This window comes from Macaca thibetana, chromosome 5 (assembly GCF_024542745.1).
Source record: "Macaca thibetana thibetana isolate TM-01 chromosome 5, ASM2454274v1, whole genome shotgun sequence".
Taxonomy (NCBI): Eukaryota; Metazoa; Chordata; class Mammalia; order Primates; family Cercopithecidae; genus Macaca; species Macaca thibetana.
The window spans coordinates 89,048,122-89,074,265 of NC_065582.1; the positions used below are offsets into that span (position 1 = coordinate 89,048,122).

At 34.4% G+C, this 26,144-nt stretch overlaps 2 protein-coding genes across 3 annotated transcripts in view; both read left to right on the plus strand.

The window, feature by feature from the left end:
* The window catches only part of DNAJB14 (DnaJ heat shock protein family (Hsp40) member B14), a 51,036-nt gene extending 40,422 nt beyond the window's left edge, over window positions 1-10,614 (plus strand). For both annotated transcript variants that reach the window (XM_050791544.1, XM_050791545.1), the window contains 4 exons: window positions 393-487; window positions 1,299-1,408; window positions 2,956-3,128; window positions 5,724-10,614. In XM_050791544.1, the coding sequence (XP_050647501.1) occupies window positions 393-487; window positions 1,299-1,408; window positions 2,956-3,128; window positions 5,724-5,848 (503 nt within the window). In that variant the 3' untranslated portion in view covers window positions 5,849-10,614. The remainder of the gene's footprint in view (window positions 1-392; window positions 488-1,298; window positions 1,409-2,955; window positions 3,129-5,723) is intronic.
* Window positions 10,615-12,307: 1,693 nt separating this feature from the next.
* LAMTOR3 (late endosomal/lysosomal adaptor, MAPK and MTOR activator 3) lies at window positions 12,308-25,879 on the plus strand. Its single transcript, XM_050791552.1, has 7 exons — window positions 12,308-12,519; window positions 12,853-12,898; window positions 14,853-14,887; window positions 19,750-19,808; window positions 21,420-21,553; window positions 22,956-23,019; window positions 25,015-25,879. Exons 2-7 carry the CDS (start codon window positions 12,890-12,892, stop codon window positions 25,086-25,088), a joined length of 375 nt encoding a protein of 124 aa, XP_050647509.1. The 5' UTR covers window positions 12,308-12,519; window positions 12,853-12,889; the 3' UTR covers window positions 25,089-25,879.
* The last annotated feature ends 265 nt before the right edge of the window (window positions 25,880-26,144 follow it).

Consider the following 26,144-nt stretch of genomic DNA (forward strand, 5'->3'; position numbering starts at 1 on the left):
GAATTTGAATACTATCTTTTGATTTCTAGAGATGTTTATGATTCATTGATAAATGCAAAAAGCAAAGTTTCAAAGTAATAATACAACATTTATAAAAACAACTAGTCATAAACAAAAGAGGTTTATAAAAACCTCTATGTGTGTGGAGAAACTCTTAGTCAAGTTTTCATAAAGAAGGAACTTCTACCTGTAAAGGAAGCAGATTGGGAAGAATCATTCCTATTTCTATCCACCCTTCACTCACAAGAGGAGAGGGCAATAAGTATTTACTACTGAAAATAAACATGCATTATTTTACTAATTTTTAATAATTAAAGAAAAATGTAAAAGAAAATATACTTTTTCTGATCATAATTGCTCTCCCTAATTTAACTCTGCTTTTAATCTTTTAGGTAGTGTACATTCTTTTTCAAATGGAAGAGCTGGTTATAGCCAACAACATCAGCATCGACATAGTGGACATGAAAGAGAAGAGGAAAGAGGAGATGTACGTTTATGACTAGAAATCACAAAATGGCAAATTTCAGCTCAGGAAAAGCAATTAGAGTTGTCTGGAAAGAGGGCAAGTTGTTGTAGGAAATATTGAGTTTTTCTCTTACTAGAGGTGTTTGGTAGAGACTAGAAAATCCTTAGGGATATTGTAGGAATAGGAGGAGAGGTCAGCCCTGGGTGGTTGGATAGTATGACCCCTTTAGATTTGTTATTCTGTGATTCTAATGAAGGTACACCTGCATTGTGCATGTTGTGAAGGCAACTTGTTATTGTTGGTCCTGAAGAATTTAGAATACTGAAAAACTTGAATTGGAGGTAACTTTCCTTGTTCTAATGCAGTTATACCTAATTGCCTATAGCAGTTTAATTACATGAAGTGGAAAGGTAAATGGAAAGAGCACTAGACTAGAAATTAAAAGGCCTGGCCCCCAGCTTTGCCACTCATCAGCTCCCATCTTCTACCCTCAAATCCAAGGTAAAACATGGTTTTACAGCCTGCAGCATATTGACAGAGTCTCTGTGTGTGTCGGGGGAGGGAGTCGGGAAAGAGAGAGAGAAAGAAATGAGGACTTCCTCATCTATAAAATGAAATCACATTTTATCAGTGTTTTAAAAATCAGAATCTCCTGGTGATGTGCCTGGGCAGTTATATTTAAGAATCACCCCATTGGTATTGTTAGCAGATTTGAAAGCACTGAACTACATGATCTCAAATGTTCTTTCTGCCTCAAAATGTATGACAACTGTTGGATTATTAACAACTACAGTTATATTACAATTTGTTATTCTTTGATGATTTTTTATAGGGAGGTTTTTCTGTGTTTATCCAGCTGATGCCCATAATTGTATTGATCCTCGTGTCATTATTAAGCCAGTTGATGGTCTCTAATCCTCCTTACTCCTTATATCCCAGATCGTAAGTAGCTAAGTGAAGTTTTACAAAAATGAATTGTTGCTATTTCTGACCTAGCTTCCTTTAAAGAGCTTGTGCTCGTGTAAACTTTGAAGTGCCAAATCTATTACTGCAAGTGTACCAGATTTTAAATTTCTATCTAATTTTTAAATTAGTTACTTTAAGTAATAAATTTGTCTTATGTTGTTAATTTACATTTCTATTCTCCTACTGTGGATAAGGACAGAAATGCTATATTTGAACTTGATAACAATTTAATGTGGTAGGTAATGTGTTGCCATTAAAGGCAAAAAATACTCTAAAGGACAAAACTACTTTAAAGACAAAAAGAGCAATGATTGATCTTACATAGTTTTATATCATTAAGGGGAAAATGACTTTACTCTTCATTTTGCAAAATATTGATTAAATAAAAGCAAATATTACTTTTTTATGGTGTATTTTTTTCACCATATACTTTACATATAAGAGGTCAGGACATAAAGGAAATTTAATACAGCATCCATTCTAGACAACTTTAAAACAGTGAACATAAAGGAAACTATAACATCATATTGGCTGTTAATAGCAGCATGAACAAATAAAAAGCAGATAAAGAAAAAATAATAAAAATCATATTGGCAGTGATTTTACAGTATTACAATCACATTGGTCTAAAAATAAGAATTACTTTATTCCAAATAAGATTTTTATTAATGAAAAATTGAGATAACTTTATAAAAGCATAGTGTATTTAAAACTGTGGTTACTTTGTGACATGAAATCATTGTTTTGGGCAATTTGACAGAACGTAAATAAATTACAGGTTGAGTATTTCTTATCCAAAATGCTTGGGACCAGAAGTGTTTTGGATTTTGGATTTTTTCAGATTTTGTAATATTTGCGTATATTTTATCAGATGTCTTGAGAATGGTACCCAAGTCTAAAAATGAAATTTATGTTTTATATATACCCTATACACATAGCTTGAAGGTAATTTTATACAATATTTTTAGTAACTTTGTACATGAAACAAAGTTTGTATACATTAAACTGTCAGAAAGCAAAGGTATCACAATCTCAGCCACCCATGTGGACAACCTGTGGTTGTTTGGCATCATTCCTGATTCTGAATTTATATGCTACTGATAAGCAATCATTTTCTTACTCTAATTCACATATAAATATTTAACAGTGAAAAAATAATGTGTTCAGGGTTAACTAACCAGCATAGTAGCATCACCAGAATACCTGTGTTAGCTGTTAAACAATAGCAACAACAAACAACTACAGGCTTTTAGTTTTCACCTATGATGCTGTGTTTTGATTAAAAGGTGACCCATCATATGAGGTCAGCTTTGGAATTTTTCACTTGTGCCATCTTGTCGATGCTCAGAAAGTCTTAGTTTTAGAGCATTTTGGATTTCAGATTTTCGGATTAGGGATGCTCAACCTGTATTACCAATATTAACTTTTCAATGATTGTTAATTGTTTTTGTTCGCTTGGTTTATAGTAGCATATTGGAATGTCCAATTTTAATTAAAATAATGTTGCTGCATCTCTTTTACAGTGGAACAGGGCAAACTATTAAAATGCAGACAGAAAACTTGGGTGTTGTTTATTATGTCAACAAGGACTTTAAAAATGAATATAAAGGAATGTTATTACAAAAGGTAGAAAAGAGTGTGGAAGAAGATTATGTGACTAATATTCGAAATAATTGCTGGAAAGAAAGACAACAAAGTAAGTTTGTCATGGGTTTAACATTTTAAAACTTATTCACAGTCTTTGGAACTGATTAATGTAGATTTCCCTATTCAAGGAATGTTCTGGAATTCCCTGGCACGTAATTGGGGCACAGTACTTAAATGAGATCATATATTTTATATACATGTGGCCTAACACAGGAATTCACACATAGTAAGATGGTACTTGTGTATTGTTGTTATCGATAAATATTTGGTTGAATAAGGAATACCAAATTTTATTGTACTGATAATATCCATCGTAAGACACATCATTCTTTTATGTACCACCAAGAAAGAAAAAAAATCCTGGGAGATAAACTGTGTCATCAATTTTAAGATGCATCCTGTTTTCAGGGTTAAGTTTGAAACTCTTTGTTAATTTAGCTTTAGTATTTAGAATTTAATGTACAATGAGTTTTGTTGACATTTCATTTTTCTTTACTTTGTTCACAGAGAGGCTCTTCGGAACACTTAATTTTCTTAGGCTTTTCCAGCCTCAGTTTTGTTAATTTAAGGAACAGTTCCATCTATAAAGATTGACCATAAGAATCTGCTGAGATGTTGCACGTGAACTGAGTGTTGTGGTTCTTGTTTTTGTGACCATTGTTATGAATAATAATGTAGACCATATAGTGTAGTGTAAGGAGAACTGACTTTGGAATTAAACAGAGTAAAGTTGAATCCTAGCTCTGAAATTTTTAGCTGACGATTTTAGCTGACGAATTGTAACCTCTATGAGTTTATTTCATGTGTAAAATGGGTGATGATGAGTGGGCGGAGGAAATAATAGCTATCACTTATATAATGCCTACTGTTTCAGTCACTGTCCCAAGCATGTTATAAGTATTAACTCATTTAATCTCCACAACAACCCTGTGAGGTTACTATACTCATTTTACACATGAAGAAACTGAAGCAAAGAGAGATTACTAACTTGCCCAAGGTCATAGAGGTTGTTTGTGATTCAAAACCAGACAATTTGTCTCTCGAATCCAGGCCCTGTGCTCCAAAGTCTTCTCAGAAATAACCAGCTTTATGGGGTTTGTTGTGAAAATTAAATCAGGCAATAAAATACTTCACACATAGTAAATGCTCAGAAAATGTCGGCGATTATCATCATCTCCCCCTTGCTAGGGAAGAGTTGATAAAATGTAACTTCCAAGAGAGTCTTTAACCTCTCTGGTCTTGGTTTTTTCCTCTATATAGTGGCAGTTAGAGATGTGACCTCCTTGACTTCTAACTCAATGAGTTTGTGAAATCAGTCTGTCTTCAGTGTGGAGAAGGTTACATTAGACTAGTGACTTTTAGGTTTTCAGCTGGGAATGAGTTGCTACCCTCCCTCCACCCTACCCATCTCTAGAGATGTTTGGTAATGTCTGGAGATAGTTTTGTGTGTCATCATGGGATGGGAATGGAAAGGGATTGCTACTGGCATCTAGTGGGTTAAGGTCAGGGATGCTGCTAAACATCCTACAATGCACAGGACAGGCCCCCCACAACAAAAAAAATATCCAGCCCAAGCAGTACTTTAAATAATTGAACGAATATTAGGCTAGGCATTGGAGAGTTGGATTGGAATCTAGACTCTGCCATTCGTTAGCAGTGTGAACTTTGGTTTATCTAAGTCTCAAATTTCTCCTTTGGGAAGAATCATCTGTAAATAGATATAAGTGCATTATGTGTAAATAAAAGGCATAGTATAATATTGATTGAGTTGTTAATCCTAGTCCAGTTGATTTAGTAAAGATTATTTCTGGAGATTTTTACAAATGGAATGCTCTCTTAACTGTGAGTATATTTTTAATGTGATCTTGACTAATCCATATAAACCAGATGTCTTCTACTTTGACCATTGTGTTCCAGAAAGTAACTGATTTCTTTTTTTGTTAAATCTTCTTTAAGTGCTCCTGGTCTTTACAGGTATTAATAAACAGTGAAATGACTGAGAGTAACAGGAAAAAACAAGGAATACTCCTTGAAGAATTTTGATTTGTAGTCTGTATATCATTAGTAGCTGTGCTGTCTACACACTGAAGGAAGCCTCAGAAGTACTTATTTGCTGAATAGCAATATTATGATCGTATAACAAGCATTTTCTTAATCTATGTTCCTTCAGTAACATTATTATATGTATTTTTTAAGTAAACTCAGAACAAGATTTAAAATTTTTGTATTAAATACTTAAGTCTTGGAATAATCTGAAATCTTAACAGAAGGCCACAGCAAAAATAACCACTGGCAGTATTGAAAAGCATATAATATTTTTAGGAAAAGAGGCCAGGATGATGCTTCAGAGGAATAGTTTTTAAACCACTGGGGAACAGGAGTAGAGAGAAAGGATTCCAACATGAATTGACAGGATTCTATCCTTATTTCTTTTCTGTGTTTGTTTTACCTGCTAGACTTCAGATAAAGTTTTCATTAAAATTTTTTTTTTCCTACTAAAACAGCTTTTAGGAGTTGTACTTGCATTTTTTTAAGTCAGTTAATCAAAATATATCGAAGGGCTCCTGTAAAGCATCACTTGAGCTTAAGCAACTAGGTGACAAAAATTTTATTCAATTAGCAAAATATTTTTCTTTCTTAACAGAAACAGATATGCAGTATGCAGCAAAAGTGTACCGTGATGATCGACTCCGAAGGAAGGCAGATGCCTTGAGCATGGACAACTGTAAAGAATTAGAGCGGCTTACCAGTCTTTATAAAGGAGGATGAACTGGAATTTTTATTTATACCTTTTAGCGTACTCTTTATTTTTTCTGTAAGTAAGTTTAGTTTCATCATGAGAGATGAAGAAAAAGATTTGATACTGAAAACTAAACTGAATAGTTGGTTCCTGAAATCTTGGACTGTTTATGACCTACTGGCTCCTTTAAATAGTAATTGAAAACTAAAATGGAATATTTTAGTTACGCTTCTACAATTATTTTCATTTTAAAAGCTTACATGATTCCTAACTAAAATGTCTTGAGAAAGGATTATCACACCTGTAGCAACTTCCAGTTTTAGTGATTCTCCATTTTTTCCCTTGTCATGTAAATATTTATGGAATGATCATTTTGTGTACATACAGGTTACTGCTTTTTTATTTAAATTCCTTTAGTGTTTAGCTCCATGAGACACTTCAGTTTAAATTGATGGAATAAATGTTATATGACACATTTACATTTTCCTTATCAAGGTGTCAAATATGTGGACTTTAAACAATGAAACTTTTCCAAAAAGAAAAAAACTTTAACTTTGTGTAAAATCTTATAGTATTATCAGCTTAGAGGGAATTGATATTTTTAATATTGCCGTTATATTCCAAAATATATATTGAGATAAATGAACTGGTGTAGAATATCAGTTTGCTATTTAGTTTTATGAATTACTATACATATACATGCATAGAAATGAAATGCTATACTGATAGATTTTAAAGAAAATATGAGGAAATGGCTATAAATATTAAACTAAAAGGGTGTTGAACAGTAAAGTGCAGTTATGTCATTTACAATTCCAATACGTAAAAGGCCACCAAATTTTGATGTATATGTCCTTGAAGACTGCTAAAATTTATGAAGAGGACTCACATTTTCCCCCATAGAAATTTGCAGTTTCTTGGTGATCATTTAAGCAGGATCCAAAGAAGTTCTTCTACAAATAAGTAATAAGAAATATGAGTACTAAAATATAGCTTTGTGCCTTTTAACCCTATGCCAACTCCTAAACATAAAAGTAGATTACAGTATACTTACCTGATCAGAGCATGATCTGTTTGGCCATATGCAAGTGTGAGCAGAAATAGAGCAGCAGGTAGAACAGTAACTTAAAGCAAGTCATCCTTTAAAAATTCTGAGCTAAAATCTATTCACCATTGAGTAATTGAATTAATCCTATAAGAATAAGCTCCTTGTAAGTAAATCCATAATATGAATTAGAAAAAAGAAAACAGCTGGAAATTGAAGTTTTTGGTGCCTGTATACTGGATATGAAACTATTTGATTTCTAGTCTTCTGTGGTTAGCAGTTGTAATATTTTAATGATTTTGCTTCATACTTGGTTAGTGGAACATAAACATATCTTTGGTACTTCTTTGTGAGTGAGAGAATGCTAGATAGGGTGGCTTTGTTCTTTGTTTAAATTTTTTTTCTGAATGTAGTTAATTTATGGCATCTGTTGAATAAAACTGCTAAAATGAGCTCTTAAAAATGTTCTGTTGTATCCCCTTTTCCAGGTGAATCAATAGAAATGCCTGATTGAATTAGTAGGTTAAACTAAACAACATACTGTCATAGGAAAACTAGACAGCTTAACCAACTTGCTCTTAGAAATGTTACCTTAAAAAAAAAAAACAGTGCTTAAGAGAAAATACAATTTTAAATATTTTGTTGAGCCTGTAGAGTAAGTTTTTTTTAAAAAACTATGTTCATAGCATTTTAATTAACTTTGAAAGTTCATATGTATCAGAAAATTTATGAAAACTTGAATGAAAAATATTTCATCTATTTTTCTAATTTTAATGGCAAATTTACACTATTATGGCTGATAATTCTGTGAACTTACCTTCTTGTTGACTGATTCTTTTTCCCTTAATCCCAGCTTTAAGGAGATAGGTGAAGTTATTATACAAAGTTAAGTGGTACCATAAAGTGTATATTATAAAGTCATACATGGCTTTTGGACAGTATTATATTTCAGTTGCATTGCTGCATTCCATTAAATTTCATAAAATGCTAGGGAAAATGTGTTTGATAAAATTTTCTGCAGTGAGAAATGACAGACTGAGTGCCTGACAGTTTAAGCCACATATGAAATATGCAAGTAAAGATTCAGTCCTTAATGTCATCTATATCATGGTGTAAAAGCTCAACAAGTGTCTTATAATTTGGAGTTAATCATACAAAGTAAGAAGAGTTTAGATATCTTGAGATGAAATATTTTCATGTTTGCTGCTTTTTTATAATAAAAATCCCAACATTTTGCCATCTTATTTTTAACTACATGAACTTTGCAATTTCATTGGCTCATTCTAATGACCACCTAAAAGTCCTCAATCTTTGAATAGTGCTTTATTAGCTCCTCTAACTGGTATTCTAACAGTTTAGCAGCAGTTATATTTATTAATGCTTTACATTTTTACCCCTTTTTACATAAACACACACAAATACACCAATGCATATGCACACAAACATTATTGTCCTTGTGAGGGTTTGGGGGAAATGACAATAGTACCCTTCTCCTCTTCTTTTGATTCCTTAGTTCCCAAATAGACTGGTGCTAGTCATTTAGTCATTTGTAAATTTCAGAATGTAGTTTGATTAAATGTGAATTGAATTCTCAACAATGAAAAATGTCAAGTTGGATTCATCTAATAAGTGAATATAATATATTTTGTAAACATTACATTTGAACGCCTAAATATTTGTTTCATAATCATTACATGCTTGTTTATGATTTATAAAGATTTGGTAGAGAAAAGTACAGTCCTTAAGGCATATATATGCCAGTGCATCAAACTTCTCAGCTTTTGTGTCAGCTCAGGTGTTCATAGGAACAGGAATGTGGAATACCAGCTTTTCACTTTAATTATACTTTTATGCTTAATTTTTCTTCCAGTTAAATCTTTAATTACACTAGTATGTAAAGTAGTTACTGAGAAAAATGATTAAGTTTTTGATTTCCCTTCTGTTGATCTGTAATATTTTTAAACGAAGCTATTTAACACATACGACATGCTGATGTTACTTAATGGATTCCTATGTATTTCATTAAAAAAAAAAACTCCCACCTGTGTTAAGACAGCTAAATATTTCTTGATGTTGGCTTGAGGACCAAGTGAGCCATCTTGCCAGTTAAGCAAGTTTTATGTCCAAGGACCAAATGGTTAAAAGAGGAGAATTTGTACATTTGTTGAGCTTCCCCATGTGAAGCTTGGGTTCAGTACTATCCTATTACTACTAGCCATCTTCATACTGAGTGAAGCAAACTGAAAGGGAATTCATAATCTTTTTTCTTATCTGAACAGAAAAACTAATGAAAATCAACAATACCTATTTTAATTTTCATTCAACAGCTGAAAAACCATGTCTGTTGACCACATTGGACTATTGCCTAGTTAAAATCCATAAAATACCCTATAAACCAATGAAAAGAAAGTAATCTGGCAATAATTTCCAACATTTTAAATTCTAATTTCTAGTTACAAAGAAAAAGGATAGAATGAGGCTTTTCAAGGAATTCTTGTTCATCCCTTCAATAATTTGGCAGGCAAAACAGTCCTAGAATTCAGCTTCCTTTTTGGTTTTATTACTATTAAATAGATAACTTTCATATAAATGGAAACACTTTTCCTCAAAACATTAATTCAAAACATACTCCTTATATTAAGGATTATAGTACCACATTTTTTGTAAATTCCCTATGTGTAACTTTTTCCTGTTGGTATGTGATTTTTTTTATTTAATATGACTATCTGCTGGTGTTGGGGCCAATAGATTTGTGAATATTCTGTGGATGTGTCTATGTACAGGTGTATATATATATTTTTTTCCAGCTAATACCTCAAATGTGTGATTGTTTAATATATACCACACTATGTTTGCACAGTGCAGGGCTTCCATTAGCAGTGGATATTTTTATTTCTAACTTTGAAAATCAGTCAACACAATTTCATTGGTGTGACTTCTTTCTGTTGCTCTTTTTCATATTTTAATGCAGAGATTCCTATTATAAGGTCCATGCTTCAAACATAATTATATCTTTCTATATCCAGCCATCTGGAAATATATAGGGTTAAGAAGTATTTCTTGAAATGTCCTTGTTTAGTAAGTTAGTAAAAACTGGGATGACTAGTTGCCAAGATGTCTTGTAACTGCATAGCAGATGACACCTGGCATGGCAAGCCTCATTCACTTCAGCACAAGACTGTACATTTCAATCTGATATTCTACTTTGCCATTTAAGTACACAATTAAAATCAGAGATTTTCAGTGACATTGGAGTATTGTAATTATTAGTTTCAAAAAGAATTATTTTGAATAGGATGATTAAACCAGTGAGAAGAAAGAAACACACATAAATGATATTTTGCAGTTTATCTGTATTAAGAAATGCTTCTTGCCAATTTCTGGTTTTGGTTTTTGGATTGCTGCATAAGACTTTCTTTCCATTTACTTTATGTATTTTTAAAAGCTGCAGGTAATTTTTAAGGTTTGATGGAATTATAATGGAAGCCTTGTATAAGTTAAATGAAACTAGTAAAGGAGAGCTTACTTTGTCTATAATGCATTCAGGATTATAAATTAGATTTTAAAATGAAATGTCTGATTTGTAAAATATTTAATGTTATATCAGACTTAAATAAAATTTTCTGTGAGAACGCAAAGTAAATGCATTTGATTTTTAATGAATGTTCTGAATGAAATATGAATTTTTGTCTTTCAGTCTCTGTAGTTTATCTCAATATATTAATAAAAAGGTCTGTTCTCACTGTAAAATGTTTGTTTTTATCATGTTTTATACTCTTAATATGGCCACTCTTTCATTCATTCAACTAGGCAACAAGTGTATCAATGCTTGCTATATCCCAGGCAGTGAGCTGGGTGCTGGGAATCAATCATTGAATAAGAAAGACAAAAACCTTAGAGTTTCCATCTAGCAAAGAAAATAAATATCAAGTAAATAATTATAATTATGATAAATTCTACAAAGAAAATTACAGGGCACAATGAAAGCATTTATCTAGAAGGCCTAAACTATTCAGTGAGGGTCAGGAAAGGCTTCTCTGAGAGTGAGTTTAAGCTGAAATGCAAAAGAAGAGATTAGTAGGATTAAGGTATGCTAGAGAAATATCTCAGGCAGAATGTGCTAAGTTGGTAAAGTGATAAAAATCTTTATGGAAGTGGAAACAAACTTGTATGATCATAGCATAAAGAATCCAGGGTAGGTGAGAGAATCAATATAGGGGCCAGATCCCCATAAGAACGATATATAAACCATGATGCTGATATTGAACTTTATCCTAAGTCAATAAAGTTGATTTTCAAGAAAGGAGTTAAATGATCCGATTTGGGTTTTTAGAACATCATTTTTGTTGCTCTATGGAGACTGGAGGGCAAAAGAGAATGTAAGAAGAATAGGAGGTTATTGTCAAGAGAGAGATGATCATGGCTTGCACTAGGGTACGAACATAGATAGGTGACTAGTTTTCAAAGATAGGAGGTAGAATCAACAGAACTCTGATTAGATTTGTGACATGCAAGCAGCAATTAAAAACCAGGCTAAAATTTTCTGAAAATTTGGCTATGAAAGGGAGTAGAGGAAAAACAGGGTGGTAGCTGAAAGAGGATGTGATTTCTAAAGAAGCTTTTCTTTTGAGCATCTCGCTCTGTCACTCAAGCTGGAGTTCAGTGGGGCGATCACCACTCAATGCAGCCTCAAACCCTGGGCTGAAGGGATCCTCATGCCTCAGCTTCCGGAGTACCTGGCGCACGCCACGTAAGGCTAATTCTTTATTGTTGTTATTAGTAGTAGTAGTAGTAGTAGTAGTAGTAGAGATGGGGTTCTATCTTGCCAGGCTGGTGTGGAACTCCTGGGCTCAAAGGATCGTCCCGCCTCGGACTCCCAAAGTGCTGGGATTACAGGCGTCAGTCACCGCACCCGGCAAGGCTTTTTTTTTTTTCCAATTATTATTTATTATATGAGACCTTACTAATTTTTAAAAATTCTGATGTAAAAGGGAACATAGAAAGTACCCGTAATCCCGTGTCTGCATGTTAAAAGTAGACGCTTGAAGTGCTCCAGAAAACCCATGGCTCCTCCCCATTCAATCTAGATAAGGCCTTGAGTAAAGAGCACCCATGGGGAAGTCACAAGAACCTAGGAAACAAGTCAGAAACCTGTGGACCTGATACTTCCAATCACAGGCAATCTGTTGCTTGCTCTTCAGCTCATCACACCATCCCCTCAAATTTCTTCATCTACAAGAAAAGGTTTTAAGATAACGGACCCTGAAAAACTAATGACATTTATACACCCTCTCTGCACAAGAATGTCTTGTAACACATAACCTTGCTTGCATTTTCTGGGGTCCTCAGGGTCCAGCGATCTCGTACAAATCCTCTACCCCACAGCTGACGTCCCTCGGCCCGTGACACAAGGCGCAGGCGCAAGACGCGGCCCGCGGTGGGCGGGGGAGGGGCGGGGCGCGTCGGGCGGCCGCGCCCTCGAAGCTTCCGCCAGGCCCTTCCGGAAATCCAGTATCGTGGGGCGACGGCGTAGAAAGTGCTTCCCGGAGCGCCGAAGAGGTCATCAATCATGTGACGGTGGCTTGAGGAGGAACCTGTCTTTAAAGCTGTCCCTGAAGTGACAACGGAGAGAACCAGGCAACCCAGAAACCCCAGGTAACTGGCGCTACTTTGCCTGGTTTGAGGCCTAGTCCCGGAGGTGGCGCGGGTGGTGAGACTAAACAGAAGGAGAGGGCCCCCTCTTCTTTTCTTTGGGCCTAGCTCTTTGGGGTGGAGGGGCAGGGATGGGGTGGGCTGAGGCAAGGCGTGCCAGCTGAGTACCCGTGGGGGTGTTGGGGCACTCCGACTCCCACTGGGCTCGCTGGGCCAAGCCCTAGAACCGCGGGGGTTTTGCCGGGTTCTGACCAGGGCTGATCTTGCTTATTAAGTTGGGGGTGGGGAGGACGAGGAAGCCAAAGAGGTAAGAGTCACCGGGAGTTTCTCTTCCAGGCGTGGAGATTGATCCTGCGAGAGAAAGGGGTTCATCATGGCGGATGTGAGTGACACCCCCACATAAGAGGAAGGGAGAGTGGGGAATTTGGAGGGGAATACTGAGCGGGGAGAGGTAGAAGATCCTCCCATCCCCACCCATCCCAGTTAATTATTTTATCTTGTATGTGAAATGGGAGACTAATATGAATGAATTTGCAGGATCCTGAGTTTCTGCCTCGAATGGGGGTGGAGGACACTAAGGTGCTTGAGACTGAGAAAATTATATTCTCCCTACTCACCAATCCAGCTGGGGTATAAGAGAGGCTCTGTGTATTTACCATTTGAAATTCTGAATGATGGTTCGCTGCTTTTCCTGTCAGAATTTGGTCAGTAGGACATGTACCCAGAATACTTTTTTCCAGTAAGTGGTAACAATATCTTATTAGGTTTATTGTGGCAATTTACGATGATTTCTAACCCATGCCTCTTTAGAAACATAACATGAAATAAAATGAGGGGTGTGTGTGTGTGTGTGTGTGTGTGTGTGTGTAGGATGAGAGCAAAAATAAGCCAATAGTCATAACATGAAATAAAATGATCATTCGGGTTTGGAGAATAGTAAGTGTTGGAGGCTCAAAACAACAGATATCTGATTAATCCATGCGAGGTCAAAATTGATACCTCAAGTGTCAGTGAAATTCCTGGAATGAGAGAGTCTAATGAGACAAAATAAGATAATCTTCTGGCTGGTGCGGTGGCTTCGTCTGTAATCTCAGCATTTTGGGATGCCGAGATGGAAGGATCACTTGAGGCTGGGAGTTCAAGATCAGCCTGGGCAACGTAGCAAGACCCTGTTATACAAAAAGAAATTTAAAAATTAACCAGGCGTATTGATAACCCTGTAGTCCCAGCTATGCTGGAAGTGAGGCGGAAGGATTGCTTGAGCCCAGAACTTGGAAGTTGCAGTGAGCCCCAGCTTAGAAAAATAAAATAGTCTTATATTTCTTTAGTCTTAACTGTGTTTAGTGTTAAACACTTGACACACTTCGCCATTTATCTTATATTCTGTAAGTCTGGGCTGCGCGTGGTGGCTCACGTCTGTAATCCCAGCACTTTGGGAAGCCAAGGCGGGTGGATCACCTGAGGTCAGGAGTTCGAGACCAGCCTGGCCTACATGGTGAAACCATATCTCTACTAAAAATACAAAAAATAAGCTGGGACGTGGTGGTGGGTGCTTATAATGCCAGTTACTCGGAGGTTGAGGCAGGAGAATCGCTTGAACCTGGGAAGCAGAGGTTGCAGTGAGCCGAGATTGCGCCATTGCACTCCAGCCTGGACAGCAAGAGCAAAACTCCCTCTCAAAAACAAAAAAAAAGACTGTTGCCTCACATAGTCATATATAATTTATTTTAGGTCCTTAAGCAGAATATTTTAATAATTATGTTATAATAATATGCCTTACACTGTTTCATTATTTGTTGAGTAGGTGAGTTCAACAAATAATGAAACAATGGAAGGCATATTTTTATAATGTGAGACAACAGTCTTACAGAAGTCATATCACCTTACCCAAGACCATTAAAATGATGGTGGAAAGTCTATCTTTGAACCTGGAAAGGTGTTTATAATGTCTTCTCAAGTGAACACAATAGCAACAGGATATAAAACACTAGTATGAAAATTATGATATATTTTTATGGCTAAAATGTATTTGTGTTTCCCATTTCTAGGTATGCTAATCCATGCAACTTCTCAAAAAACTTTAACAGCACTCTTATGATGTAGGTTCTATATTAGCCCTATTCAACAAATAATGAAATAGGCTTAGGGAAAAAAGGTTAGTTAACTTACTCCAAGTTGCATGACTAGTAAACATCCAAATCAGACAGAGAAAGATAAAACACAGCAAGAAAGGTTACGAATGATAACTGAACGTCCCTAAAATTTGGATAGGACAGGATCTAGAAAACAGTGGAAGGCCTATTATTATAACATGATTTTTTAATATTCTCTTTCAGGACCTAAAGCGATTCTTGTATAAAAAGTTACCAAGGTAAGAAATTTTTAATTTGTTACTGAATAAATTCTATATGCCATATGTTAATTTTATGAAGTATTTTGTCTGTGTATTTTCAATGTTTTGAAGTATCTCTGAGATTTCCTTTAATATGAATATTTTTTGCCAGCATCATGTCCTCTGGAAAATTTTCGTCACAACCGCTTTCCTCATTTATGTCAATAAGTTTGCCTTCACTGAGTTCTCTGTGTATCTAGAGGGATAGTGTCAGCATTCCCTTGGTCACCTGTTTCTTCTATAACTCTTTATTTGAAATTCACTTCCAGCATTATTACTTTTCATTTCTTTGCTGTATTTCATCTTTGTCGGCCAGTTTCCTCTTTTTATTATCTCTTTTTCTAAATGTCACATACTTTATCATTGGGAGACAAGGAGGTACAAAACTACATGCTTTGCTATCTCTGCATGAACTGCATAACAGATGCACAGTGACCAACCATCAACATACTTTGAAAGAAATGATGTGGCTGGTTACTGATGACAGTGTGCATCTCTTAGTTGCGTAATTATTTATGTTATGATTTGTAGACTAAAGAATTAGAAAAGTTTATACTACTTTATGCAGTTATTCAGGTATTATGCCATGCTAACTAAAATGTGCATATTGGGACTGTGCAAAATGAGGACTTTCTGTATTTTTCTGTAGTTACCTTAGCATAAAGGGTGCTCAAATTGGAATGGAGAGATACCCCACTACACTGGCGATATGACGAAATAGTTAATAGTGCAGTTAATTCACTTAGAAGTCTTAGTGATTTACAGTCCTCTTTTGAGTGTTAGCATCTCTTATTGAAGAAACAGCAAAATTACATTCAATGTTCTTAAGTTATAAACCCACCAGAAAGATACCCATTATTCATCTGGAGATCTAATAAAGCAATAATTGATTCTAATTACATCATCTGTGATTATAAGTATCAGAAATGTTTCAGACAATGGTGATCTCATTTTAACTATTAAGTGTACTCTGAAAGTCATAATAGTGTGTGACACTGGGTATGGTGAAGCTGTCTGTATAAAGGAATTAGAGAATAATACCAAAAGTATTTATTATATTACTGAGTAGTTCTAATGTTGATCAGAAATAGTTGGAAAGTATATGCTTGCTCCTTCTTTGAATTCGGATGTCTTTTATCTTTTAACGAAAGGGGAAATACCAGGTTGTCGTGCTTATCCAAGAAATAAATTCAGTTAAAGGATATTTGTTAAAAGCTTTATGAAAATCTTTCATAATAGCAGGAAAGGTATTAGTACTGTCAAGTTTTTTTTAAATAATGAAAAAAAGCCAATTCAACTCATATCATTTACTGAAATTAGGCTTACTGCATCCCAGAACAATAATAATGAAGAAATAATAATGTTTTGAACATTCATGAAGAATAGTAGAATACACTTTGATTTGTTGCTAGATGTATGGGTTTGGATGCAGGCATCCTGCTTCAGAGCCATGGATTCATGCTTTTAACTGTTGAACCTCAGTGCCTCTCAGTAACAAAGTCTGCCAGCTATGGATACTAATGTGTGTTTTTGTGCATTTTTTGAATTCTCTGCAAAATATCGTTCTTGCGTTTGCAATTTAAAATCTGATTGTGACCCAAAGCAGTCTCAGGCTTTAATAATCCCACTTTGTATGTTTTAAAATAATCAAATATTTCATAATTATAAAACTAAATCTGATGACTTTCATTAGTACTGCAACATTTGTTTTTAGAAAAAAATGGTTGTTTTAGTAAGCTTAAGGTTTAGATTTCTTCAGAATATTTCACAAAATTTAATTCATTTCTTCTAAAAGTGTAATATCTCTTCATGAGCCAGTTATTTTTAATTATTAGTAAAATCTATTCATATTACTCTTTGTGCATTGTATGTAGAATTGAAAACAGCTTTTATATTGGGACCTGATTTCTAAAATTATATACTTAAGAGTGTAAGTAATTTTTCTACTTTCTTGAATTCATTTCTCTGTGAAGTCCATCAGAAAGAAAGTCCTTTTATTTTCTTTGGAGCATTAGTTGTATTTAAAGTAATTTCCATGGAAATTTTAAAAAAGAAGCTACCTGTGGTGGCACTAATTTTTCTAAACATTTTTGTGGTCCTCTTTACCTGTTTTTTAAGTTATTTTGGGAGTAGGTAGTACATTCATAAAGTTCAGATTCAGGAGTTCACTGAAGAACATAGAGTGAGTAGCTGCCCATCCTTCCTCTCCAGCCACATGCACAGTTTCCCCTCACAGAGGCACCCACCATTATCTGTAGAGATATTTTATGTACCTATGAGCAGACATGTATATACACATATTTATACACACAGCATACACATATGCCTGCACATTTTGGTACATAATTTATTGCTGCTTGTATACACTGTTCTAAACTGTATTTTTTCACTTAAGAATGTAACTTTGAGAGTAATCTTTCCTGGTACATAGAGAACTTCCTCTTTCTCATGACTGCAGAGTATTCCTTTGTAGGTGTATATCATATCTTACCTTGTCCTTCTTGATGGACAGTTGGGTTTGTAATGCTTTACTGTTTCAAATGATGTTGCTTTTGGTAACTGCACAAAATAATTGGCATATGTACAAATATCTGTAGGATATGTTTTATATAATCTAGTTTTTAACTTAGAAGAATATATTTATTTTATGTATTTATCTGTTTTGGTTTTTTTTTTTTTTTTTTTTTTTTTGAGACAGAGTCTCGTTCTGTCACCCAGGCTGGAGTGCAGTGGCGCGATCTTGGCTCACTGCAACCCAGGTTCAAATGATTCTCATGCCTCAGTCTCCCAAGTAGCTGGGATTACAGACAAGCACTACCACACCCGGCTAATTTTTGTATTTTTAATTGAGACGGGGTTTCATCATGTTTTCCAGGCTGGTCTCAAACTCCTGACCTCAGGTGATCTGCCCACCTTGGCCTCCCAAAGTGCTAGGATTACAGGCATGAGCCACCGTGCCTGGCCTATGTTATGTATTAATCTTAGAGATATATTTTAATCCATAAATAAGTTTAGGATTGAATGAATAGGAAATCATGCCAATAATAGGATAAAAATAGTATAAAAGTCATTTATAAAGTTATTTTATTCTTATTTTTTGTGTAAGGAAGACAAATGATTTTGTTTGTAACATTTTCCACTCGCATTTAATAACACTTCTCTGACTTAAAAGTTTTTGCAATGGGGTTTTTAAAAATTTAATGTCAGTATTTAAACATAAGGTTAATATACTATTTCTTATTCCTTAGTTAATATATTAAAGTTAACACTTTAAAGTTAACGCAAAGAATAGATAATTCCGGGTTGCAGTAGGGATATTGAACATATCTCTGAGTTGTAGTTTATAGATTCCATAAGATAGTTACAGGACTATAAGTTTTATGTTAAAATGAAAGGGTTTTGCATAAATGTTGAAAGTTGAGGAGTGTCACCTTATATTTTTTAACACAGTACTTTTGTGCTCTACTGTATGTATTTCTTAATTGCTAATTTCCCAGGGATTCTCACTGATTATTTAGTACTTAAACTTTAGTGATAAATTATGTCATTGTCACTGTGCACAATTGACACCATTGGTATTAGTTAATAAGTGATATTTTCGAATTATGTGCCAGCCAACACTTTATGTGCGTTGTATTAAATTTCACAATATCTAAGTAAGTACAGTTATTCCCATTTTTCAGATAGTTAATCTGAGGCTTATAAAGGTTTCATAACTAGCCCAAGACAGCATAAATAATCAGTGGCAGAGCCTGGACTGGAACCCAGGTCTTTCTAACTTTAGAGCTATAGCTTGACCATTCTGCTTACTACTTATGTAAGCATGGCTGAAAGCATTGCTGCATGGCCTTCATTCGTTTTGCCCTGTTTCTTCAGCCAGGAACAGTCTTTCCACGTCTTTTCACTTAATACCATAACATCTCAGCTGAGATATTACTGCCTCAGAAAGCCTTCCCTGGTCCACTCTCTGTCTGCATCAACCTCCTGTTTTCTAGGTTCTCGTATCACTATGAACTTTTTTTTTTTTTTTTTTTTTTTTTTTTGAGACAGAGTCTTGCTTTGTTGCCCAGGCTGGAGTGCAGTGGCACGATCTCAGCTCACTGCAAGCTCCGCCTCCCGGGTTCATGCCATTCTCCTGCCTCAGCCTCCTGAGTAGCTGGGACTACAGGTGCCCACCACCACGCCCGGCTAATTTTTTTTTTTTTTGTATTTTCAGTAGATGGGGTTTCACCGTGTTAGCCAGGATGGTCTCGATCTCCTGACCTCGTGATCTGCCCGCCTCAGCCTCCCAAAGTGTTGGGATTACAGGCGTGAGCCACCGTGCCTGGCCCCTATGAACTTTTTAACAATACTTGCCCCCAATTTTAGTTTTACGTTTGTTCTTGTGAGATTATTGATAACACACTCACTTTTTAGATCGGAAGCCACGTGAAGGCAATGATTGTGCTTATTTCTGTTTTTCATAGTATCAAAGTATTAAGTGCCACAAACACCGGCCATTTAATATTTGCATGAATGAAAAAAGAAGAAGGCTCTTTTTTGTCACTGCAGCCATTGCTGATAATCTTTCATGCTTTTGTAAACCATGGACTGATCATTCATTAGCAGTTTTAATGGAGAGTTAGCTTTGTCTTAGATTCTTATTAATAAACCGCATGAATTTATAAATATTATAAACATTTCTATAATAGACATTGATTCCATTTCTGGGAGAATTTTGGGGTCCTGTGGTTTTTCAGAAAATACATGAGAATTATTATGTCTTTGAGGTGCATAGTTTGAGAAAATGAAATATTTTATATTTTAACTTTTTTTATATTTTAACTATTCTCTTTTTCTAGTGTTGAAGGGCTCCATGCCATTGTCGTATCAGATAGAGATGGAGTACCTGTTATTAAAGGTAAAAGTGAACATTTAAATGCAAATATCTTCTTTGCTTTTGACTAAAAATGCGTGTAATTTACATCTGAGTAGTACAGCAGGCAAACATGTAAAATTCATTTTAGTAAATTTTAGGAGATGGTGGTCTTAGTATTGGCGGAAGTGTTTGCTTTTGTATGTTGAAGGTTGAATTTGAATCTACAGTGTATTATATATCAGGTGTATCATGTTAACATCTAGAGTTTAAGCATGGATTTATCACAGACCCATTTCCCGTTAAAGACATTTACAGTGCAACGTAAACCATTAGTAAATCTAAGTGATGAGAGTGAGCATGTAGGCAGCTAGATAAACACACAGACACCCCTACATTACATACACACACACACACACACACTTTATCAAATTGCTAGTTGTTTTAGGATAATACCCATGTATTTGAATCATAAGTAAACATGATGTCACAGAGAGTCAGTATGGATTCAGACAATTTTTTACTATTTTTATTTTATGGTATTATGAGCATGGATGTTCCTAGTTTTTTTGGGACACTGTAATGGCTTTATCAAACATTAAAGATTGGATAATGTTCTGTATATTTTGTGTACAATTTTCCACCTGGAGTTGTCATATATGTCAGATAATTTTAGACTTTGGAAATGAACGGAGGTTTAGAAGTCAACTGATTTAGTTCTTTCATTTTATAAGTGAAGGTAATAAAGTGCAAAGACACTTGGACTTCATTAGCAGTTTCAGTGGAGAGTTAGCTGTGTCTTAGATTCTTATTAATAAACTGCATGAATTTGTAAAGATTATAAACATTTCTATAATAGACATTGATTCCATTTCTGGGAGAATTTTGACAAACACATTATAAGAACATGGAATATCAACAAAGGAGGTCCTGTGGTTTATAATCTTCAAACATTGCAGTCCAAAGTCGGGCGTGAGTCAGTAACAGAACCCATCATCTCCTGATGTGTGGTCCAGTGTGCTTTCTAACTCACTATAAAATGGTCGTTGAATGGTTGTGGACAGATTACTTGCTTTCTCTTAATTCTGTAATGAGGGATTTGAACAAAATAATCTCAGATTTTCCAGTTCTAATGTTCTTCATGAGGATATCTGTGTTAAAGCCTTGAGCCCTGCACTCATTAATACAACAAACTCCATGCAGACCTTTTAATGAGTGAGAGAAACACGAAACAGGTAACTAGCTGCAGATTGCTAATATCTATGAGAGATATTCCTTGCTGTGGGTTTTATAAGAGCAGAAGTTTTGTAACTTTTTTCATTAGTTTATTCTAACCTAGTCCTCAGATAACCAGTTAAATGTGCTTGATTAATCTATGTTTTAAGTTAGATATCAAGAAAAGGTAAACATTTAATTTTCTTTTTAAAATTTAAAAAAATTGTGAGAGTCAGCATTTCTTCTCTTATTTGTGATCAGTGAACTTTTGACTGAGCAATTTTTCCTGATTAGTGATGAGACCCCATTAGTGATATGATTTTCAATATTGTGAAACGTAACCTTTGTGCTCAGTTTTTAACAGAGGTTTATGAAAAAGGGCTGTAAATCTCTCTATCATATCCTCTGCATAATTTTTACTTAAATCACTTATTTTTCTAGTGGCCAATGACAATGCTCCGGAGCATGCTTTGCGACCTGGTTTCTTATCCACTTTTGCCCTGGCAACAGACCAAGGGAGCAAACTTGGACTTTCAAAAAATAAAAGTATCATCTGTTACTATAACACCTACCAGGTAAGTTCATAATTATCAAATGATTTGCTGATTTCAGTTGTCATTTTTGTGCCTTTTATATATAAAATAGTTTGTGTTATAGTTCTCAATTTCAGTTTTGAAGGGGATGAAATTGTAAAATTTTAGCCTTCAAATTGGTTGTGTTAAACGGTAGTAATTTTCTTCACATTTTATACCAGGAAATAATTACGATGGAAAAGTAATTAAGTGACTTAATAAAGTACATGTTATCCTAAAAAGTGTACGTCAGGTCACTGTTATCTCCAGTAGATGGTGCCCTTAGCTAAACAACTGTGATTTCTCAGATGACACACTTTTTTTGTTGTAGTAACAGATAAAAAAAACTTTCCTTGAAAGTTTATTAAATTTGCTCTTGCTACTAATTCCTTCATTTTTTGGAAACATATATATGTAATAAATGAGGTTATTATTTGTGGGAAAGAAGTTAGTTTTTACATGTCTCTTGATCTCAAGCTATATTTTCTTAAGACTGAATTAATTCCTTGTGCTTTAGAGCTATGTTTCCTAATCAATTGATGTTAAGTTACTCTTTTTTTTTTTTTTTTTTCTTCCGAGACAGAGTCTGCCTGTGTCGCCCCATGCTGGAGTGCAGTGACATGATCTCATCTCACTGCAACTTCCGCCTCTCAGGTTCAAGAGATTCTCAAGCCTCAGCCTCCCAAGTAGCTGGGATTACAGGCATGTGCTACCAGGCCTGGCCAATTTTTGTATTTTTAGTAGAGATGGGCTATCACCATGTTGGCCAGGCTGGTCTTGAACTCCTGGCCTCAAGTGATCCCATCCACTTCAGCCTCCCAAAGTGCTAGGATTACAGACGTGAGCCACCATGCCAGGCCCATCTTTTATTTTAAAAGTTACATATTTTAATGTGTATTAGGTAAAACATAACCAAACCATCTGACCTTTAATTTCAAATAAGGATTAGGTTGAAACTAAGTTTTTTTTTTTGAAGGTAGTTAATTTAAAGTTATTTTAAATTTAATTTAAATTACTGTAATACACAAGAGCCAGAAAATATCGTGAAGATAAACCTACCTGAATGACTGAGAACTACTGTATTTATCCATTTAATTATCAACTACTTATTAAGTCCTTATGATGTAATTGACATTCTGCTGGGCTTTAGAGATAAAAAAATGAAGACATGGTTTCACCTTAAAAACTTTCCAGGCTCAATGGTATTAATGTCTCTAAGAGATCATCACTAATTATGGAAATATTCACTGAAATAGAAAGTTCCTTTCTATTTCATAATGTAATACTATGATGTTGGACTAAAACATTAATCATTTTAAAGGTTTTGAAAGATTAAGACATTTCAGTTTAGTTATACTACCTTTTCACAATGCAACATATTATTTGGCTCTTATTTTCTTTTTAGGTGGTTCAGTTTAATCGTTTACCTTTGGTGGTGAGTTTCATAGCCAGCAGCAGTGCCAATACAGGTGTGTTTAATTACCTTAAATATCACTTTTAATCCTTAATTTAAAAAAATTAACTTAATTACCATACCTTAATTTAAGAGGAATAGTAGATTTAGAGCCAAAAATCTTGAACTTGTGGCCCAGTTTCACTGTCTTTTTTCCATGTCTTGGGAAGTGATTTCTCTGAATCCTTAGTTTCCATATCTGTATAATGGAGATAATATATGCTTTCTCCATCTTACAATGTTATTTTCTAGTTCAAATGAGACCGTATGAGTAAGTGATTTTTTTTTTTTTTTTTTTGGAGACAGGAAAATTAAATATTATCTTGAGTGCTACATCTTGCTCCCATTACAGCAGTTTAAGAAAACAAGGTGAAAATAACCCTACAAAATGCATTAAAATGATTGATGAATTATAGACCAATCTATTAAATTAGAATTTTTAAAATTTTACCTAATGGGGAAAATGAATGTGATTGAGAATTTAAAGAGCCTGAATAAGACGAACGTAGTCTCATTCTTCTTGAGAACTGAAGAATTTGAGAACAAATGCTAGGAAGCTGTATCCTTTATAGAGGATAGTAAAATTCCATTGTATCCAATACTTCCACCGAATATTTATGTGTAAAATAATGACTATTCACTTGGTTGTAATTTTTTTACTTCATTTTATATAAAGTAGGATTTTTATTAAAAGGTCTGTCTCCTTTAGATTTGATTGCTGTTGAGAATTGTAATGTATTTTTTTTCTGTTTGATTTTTCTCCAAGCTGAGCAAATTCTTCTAGCTATGTCACTGAAGCCTGTTCTTAGATACCTTATCTTTAGAATGAGAGGTTTAGATTTGATGATCTATTAGATCTCTTCCATTTTGAAACATTTTAGAAATCTGTAAAATACTATATGTAAAAGCACTTTCTGAATTATATAGGATAGTAATGGTGTTTAGATTTTAAGTATATTTATGAAATATACTAAATCTCAATTTTGGTACATGACCTATCACATACCAAGTCACCAGTTGTTGTATATTATGATAATGTACAGAACAATATTTTAGTACTTGGACCCTTTCCTTGAGAGTCCAGATGCTTTTTATGTTCTATAAGACAGAGAAAGATCTTTATTTGTTTGAACATAAAACAGGCTCTGTTTGAGGTAGGTAGCCTTTCACTCTAGTAAACTAAGGAGAAGCTAGATATGCTGATTTCTAGATGTTTATCTCCCAGGTTCATCAATGAACTCCAGTGTGTTTTATACTCTACCATTTATTTTTAAAATATGTTTTCATTTGAAATATTTATTTATGTCTTAGCTTTGTTGAATTTATAAAAATAAATTTCTGATTTCCTTTGTTCAGTATAGAAGCTATCTACCTATCTTTTGATGTAATCCATTAAAATTTGCTCGGAGACAAAAGTATGCCTGATTTAGTAAAAATTATATGTATTTTTTCTGAGTCAATGCAAATTTTGAAACAGTAAGGTATAAATTAAGATTTTCGTTCTAGAACTCTAACAAATTATAGTGCATATAATTTATTCTGTATTTCCTAATATATAAGTATTTTTCACTCATTTACTTCAGTAATAGATGCTGAAAATAAACTTATTAATGACTACAGAGTTTTTGGTTACTTTATTTAGGGTTATAGTACAGGTTGAACATCCCTCATCCAAAAATCTGAAATCCAAAACATTCTAAAGTCTGAAATTTTCTGAGCACCAATATGGCATTCAAAGAAAATGCTCACTGGAGCATTTCATATTTGAGATTTTTGGATTAGGGATGCTCAGCTAGTAAGTATTGTACAAATATTCCAAAATTCAAAACACTTCTGGTACCCGGCATTTTGGATTGGGGATATTCAACCTGTATTTTGTTTCAGTCATGGGAAATAAACTATGTTCTGATTTACTTTTGGTAACTATGTATTTTGGGCTTGAGGAAATTTGAATTTCAGACTTTGAGGAACATTTTTCTAACATGTAATTTTCTTAATCTCTTTATTTTAGGACTAATTGTCAGCCTAGAAAAGGAACTTGCTCCATTATTTGAAGAATTGAGACAAGTTGTGGAAGTTTCTTAATCTGACAGTGGTTTCAGTGTGTACCTTATCTTCATTATAATAACACACTATCAATCCAGCAATCTTTAGACTACAATAATACTTTTATCCATGTGCTCAAGAAAGGGCCACTTTTTCCAACTTATACTAAAGAGCTAGCATATAGATGTTAATTTATGGATAGATCAGTTGCTATATTTTCTGGTGTAGCGTCTTTCTTACTTAGTGTGATCTAGGGATACCACAGAAATGGTTCAGTCTATCACAGCTCCCATGGAGTTAGTCTGGTCGCCAGATATGGATGAGAGATTCTGTTCAGTGGATCAGAATCAAACTGGTACATCGATCCACTTGAGCCGTTGAGTGCTCCCTATTGTACAATATGCCCAGGCTTGCAGAATGAAGCCAACTTTTTATTGTGAATAATAATAAGGACATATTTTTCTTCAGATTATGTTTTATTTCTTTGCATTGAGTGAGGAACATAAAATGGCTTGATAAAAGTAATAAAATCAGTACAATCACTAACTTTACTTTGTACATATTATTTTGCAGTATAGATGAATATTACTAATCAGTTTGATTATTCTCAGAGGGTGCTGCTCTTTAATGAAAATGAAAATTATAGCTAATGGTTTTTCCTCAAACTCTTGCTTTCTGTAACCAATCACTGTTTTAATGTTTGTGTGTTCTTTATAAAATTTAAATACAATTCGTTATTCTGTTTTCAATGTTAGTATGTATGTAAACATGATAGTATAGCCATTTTTTTCATACGTGAGTAAAAATAAAATAGTATTTTTAAAAATATAGTTTGAGCACTATATAGGTCCTGTTTTTGTTCAGACTTTTTCCAAAAATCTAAACTTAATTACTCTTTCAGCCACATGAATAAATAATGAGTGTTTCTTGTAGGTATTGGTTTGGAGGTTGTTTTATGGTAGTATAAACTGTTAATTGGAAAAGAAACCTCAGGTTGCAGTCAGCCGAGATTGCGCCACTGCACCCTAGTCTGGGCAACAGAGACTCCGTCTCAAAAACAAAACAGAAAAGAAACCAAGAAACCTCAGGCATGAA